Below are 4,692 nucleotides of genomic sequence, written 5' to 3' on the forward strand. Positions count from 1 at the left end.
CTAAAATAAATAAATTGACTTTTTCACACCCCCCCCTGAAGCCTCCCCCCCGGGTCTCCTTCCCGCTCGTTTCCTTGGGTGGGAAAAGGTCACTTCTCACAAACGACACCTCGGTGGGGTTTTTATGGCTCCTCCAACTTCTGTGTCATCATTTACTCGCTTGGCTGCTTCACTCCAAGTAGGGCTTTTTTTTTTTTTCTTTTCCCAGTTTTTTTTTTCTTCCCCTCCCTTTTCTCGCTTACACAGCGGGAGCCGCGGCGCCGTTTTAGCCCTAATGGGCAATTGAAAGGGATTTTTAAAATAGCCGACATTTTCCAGAGCATCCTACGGCGACATCCCCTCCACCCAGCTCCCTCCCTGCCCCTCAGCTGCCCCCCTCTTTTAATACACTGAATTTTGGGGGACCCTCAGGAGCATCGTTGACCAAATCCTTCCTTTTTTTCCCCTTATCAAGGGGGTTGCTCAAGTGTTTTTTGTTTTTTTCTGGGAGGAAAAGCTGAGAGTTGATTTCCTTGACTCATCTGTGGCTGTGCTGTGAACTTTTCACCTGCAAAATTTGAGATTTCTAAGGGAAAAGCAAATTGCACACGAATTTCTTCTCCTCAGAGACGGGGAGGACTTGGTGATAAATAAATAAAATAAATTAAAAAATGATCAGTTGTTAGAGCTACGATGAGCTCCTCATCAAGGGGAGAAGAGTCCTAAAAAATGAGATTTGAGGAGCTTTGCATTTGTGTTTTACAGCAGAGGCTGGAAGCTGTTACCTTCACTGTCAGAAATGTGCAGAAATGAAGCAGAAATTAGGGGGAAAGCTGCCTTTTTGAGGGAAAAAAATGCTTTATTAATCACCTGAATCTGTTAAAGGGGTGTAACATGGAGCATCTTTTGTACTGAGCACAGGCACTCTCTTCAAGCATTCTACCTGTTGAAAATTAAGGAGTCTGCCTAAAAATCCATGTGTTTTCCATAATAAATTAAAACTAAAAAGCTAAAGAAGAGTCTTCAGCCACTGGCAAAGTTAGCAAAAAAAGAGGTTGTTTTAAAAATAGGTATTTTCAGTGCTGAAAGCGATGAAAGAAGCTTTGCCCTACCAAAAAAAGTGCTTCTTGGGTGGTTACAACAGGGAAAAAAAAGGGGAGGGGAGAGGAAATTATTTATTTATGTATTGAAAAAATTTATTTAGGAGAAAAGGTTGTTAAAAATCAGGTGGAGATGTTAATTTTTCATAAATTTCAACACAGAAAGGGGTAAAAAGTATCTTCTCCCCCCTCCCCAAAGGTGGTTACAATAGGGACAAAAAAGATAACTTAATAAATAAATGTATTTTAAAAAATAATTAAAAATTGGATGGAGAAGTTGATTTTTCATAATTTTCAGCCCAGGAAGTGATAAAAGCAGCTTTGCCTTCCACCCCCCAGGTGCTTTTCAGGTGGTTATAACAGTGACAAAAATGGAAAAATTATGAACATCCTCCTACTTTTTTAATCCTGAAAAATATTTTTGAAAAAGCCACGGGGTAAAAACTGAATGGACATCAAGATTTTTTTAGTGGGAGCCACAAAACCCCTCCAATTCCTGGTGTCCTCAGCTGGTTTTTGGGCTCAGAACTGCTGTTTTCAGCACGTGTGACAGGATTTCCCAGCAAAATGCTAAGAAAGAGGGTAAATATTGCTGATTTAGGGGATTTACTCCTTGAACTTGATGTCTTTGGACGTATCTTCACAAAAAAAAGCCTAAAGAAGAGGGATTATGGCATTTAAAACTGCAGGAAGCCCTCCCAGAGCTAATGCTGGCAGAGGATTTCCTTCCGAAAGAAGCAAAAAACCCCAGAAATATCATATCTGAACCCCAAAAATGTAACACCTGGAAATACTGTACCCAAACCCCAGAAATGCAATACCCAAACCCAAAAATATCATGCCCAGCTGGAGCAGCACCTTAAAAATATCTACTTTACCCAGGCAAAAACACAGGGATTTTTTTACTATTTACTATTTATTTCCTATTTTCTGAATCTCCTTCTAATTTTTTTTTGGATTTTTTCTTAATCTTTAAAAAATTTTGACCTTTTTAGGTGCTCTACGTTTTAAACATGATTTTAAGAACATCTTTAACATAATTTTAGAACTGTTGTAGTGTTTTAACATCTTTTAATGTGCTTTCTACATCTGAAAACATTTGAGGTTTTTACATGTTTGTAAACGTATCAATTACATTTTCCCACATTTTAAATATATTATTTTTAAACATGTTTTCATTTTTATGTCTTTAAAACTATTTTTTACATTTTAAAACTGTTACTTTTGCTGACGTATTTGTAAACATACTTTGAACATATTTTTACATTTTTATATATTTTTACGTATATTTTAACATATTTTTAACATATTTAAACATGCTTTAACGTATTTTTAACAGTTTACACAATTATTTTTATTATCTACATTATTTTTTACCTTTCTTTTACTCTTTTCTCTACATTTTTTAACACGGAATTTGTACTTTTTTTTAATTTTCTTTCTTTATTTTCCTTTTTCTCCCCCTGCAACTCTTTTTGGACATATTCCAGGGGGAAAAAAAAACCTCAAAACCTGCATTTTTTTTCAATGCCTACAACTTTCATACCCAAATATCTTACCCTTATTTCCCCATTTTCCCACTGCCTTTTCCCTCCTTTCCCACCCCCACCTGCTCCCCTTAAAGCCATTTTTGGCTCCATTTTTGCCTTCCTCCCTGTCCACCTGCAAATCTCTCCATCCCAGCATCATCTCACCTCTTTTTCCATGGACTTGGAATTATTTTTGCTTATTTTTTATTCTTTTCTTTAGTCCAAGGTGAGGTAATGGCTTCGAGGTAAAAGCCCCAGAGGAGGCTTTTTTTTTTTTTTGGGTAAGAGCTCAATTAGTTGCAGACTTGGCTGGAAATATTCAGCTTGGCAGGATTTCGGGGCAGGATGCAAAAAGGGCTTTGGAATCCTGGTAAATGAGTGTGATGAGGGGGGAAAAAAAATGGGAAAAGATTGGGGAAAAAGCCATTTTTTTCTCCCACAGAACTGTAATTTTCAAGGGAGATAATAGGGGAAAAAAGGGGAGAAAGAGGAGGAGGTTGGGAAGATATTCAGTGGCATGGCTGGAGCATCCCAAAATCTGCTGGCATTTTGGTTTTAGGTGGAAGATGAGGGGGGAAAAAAGGAAAATCCAAACTGCTGGGGTTGGAAGGGGAAGGGAAGCCCAAATTTCACTCGTTTCTTTAGCACCAGGGAAGGGAGGAAGGACAGAAATCAAAGTGGCTGCTCAGTTGGGAGAGCTGGAAATTAAATAGTGCTGGGTGAATTTGCAGGTGCTGGAGCCAAACTTTGGAGTTATGAACAATAAAGGAGATTGGAGAGGAAAAAAAAAAAAGAAAAAAAGTGAGGAAAAAAGCGACAGCAAAAGGTCAGGCAGGAGATATTAAAGGCAAATATTTTAAAAGCAAAAGGTGTCGTGGTTTTGGTCCAACTTGGGTTTACAAAGCTTTATATATATATAAATATATATAATAATGAATAACATAATAATTTATGCATATGAGCATTTTGATATATTAATGATCACAAAGAAATCTAGAGGCATATCAGACAAATAAATAAATAATACCTATAAGCACATTTCTGTGTAAATAAACACAGAAATAAATATGGGAGTGTATCAGACAAATAATATGTATTATTTATATGGAAATCTACACAGAAATGAAGAAACATACAAATATAGATAATACATAATTACATATAGACACAGAAATAAGTACATATAAGTCTATCAGACAATAAATAAATGATAAATCTAATATTTAGCAAGAACCAGAGCTTCCTTTTGCTCCCCACCTCGAGGGAGGATTGAACATTTACTGGTGAAAATAAGCAAATGCTTATTTTTTACAAATTTTGACAGCAAAACAGGTGAAACAACCACTTTGCAGTAATTCTCTGCTGAGATTTTTGGTTAAAACCACCAGATTTGGGGCACTGCTGATGCATTTGAGCCCCTGTCACTTCACATTCCCACTGGATTTTTTTTTTTTAACGGAATCTTGTGAGGATAACACAAAGCTTGGACCTGTCTGAAGCCTGGCAGCAGATCATTCAGGGTTTTTTTTAAATGATATTGTCAGTTTTAAGGGAGAATTTCCCCTAAGTAGGTGTTATCCTGTACCAGAGGGCGGCAGTTTTGGGGTGACGCCGGAAATGTGTGCAGGGATTTGCAGGAGCTCTGCAAATCTCACGTCCTACAGACCCAAAATAATCCCAGATTTTAAAATAAGCACAAAGTTTGTTGTCAGGATCGTTTATGACACAGCAGATCCCCGGGTTGTCAGCAATCCTGGGCAGCATCTGGGCTAAAAATGGGTGATTTGCACGCGGGCACCAAAAAAAAGGGTTGATTTTTTTCTTTTTTTGGCCGTCTTCTCACAGCGCCAAGATGAGTCATTGCTGGGCTTGGCGAGTTGGAAGAGGCTCGCCTAATTTTGGGATAAAGTGGAAAATGAGTGTGTCTAGACAGTAATACCTGCTCTGAAAAAAACTCCTGGCAAAGCTGATTTAATCTGGGGCTCGTGCGAAACGTCCCTCCCGAAATTACTGCACGCGGGAAGGACGGCGGCTCTTTTTCCTCCTGTATTTTCCCCAAGTGGAAAGTGGGGGAAAAAAACCTC

At 38.1% G+C, this 4,692-nt stretch overlaps 1 protein-coding gene across 1 annotated transcript in view; it reads left to right on the forward strand.

Annotated features, from left to right (window-relative positions):
• The window catches only part of PKNOX2 (PBX/knotted 1 homeobox 2), a 44,576-nt gene that overhangs the window by 18,270 nt on the left and 21,614 nt on the right, over positions 1-4,692 (forward strand). The window contains exon 5 of the mRNA XM_029962055.1: positions 2,829-2,839. Coding sequence (XP_029817915.1) covers positions 2,829-2,839 — 11 coding nt within the window. The remainder of the gene's footprint in view (positions 1-2,828; positions 2,840-4,692) is intronic.

This window comes from Manacus vitellinus, unplaced genomic scaffold, assembly GCF_001715985.3.
Source record: "Manacus vitellinus isolate BGI_N305 unplaced genomic scaffold, ASM171598v3 scaffold_41_pilon, whole genome shotgun sequence".
NCBI lineage: Eukaryota > Metazoa > Chordata > Aves > Passeriformes > Pipridae > Manacus > Manacus vitellinus.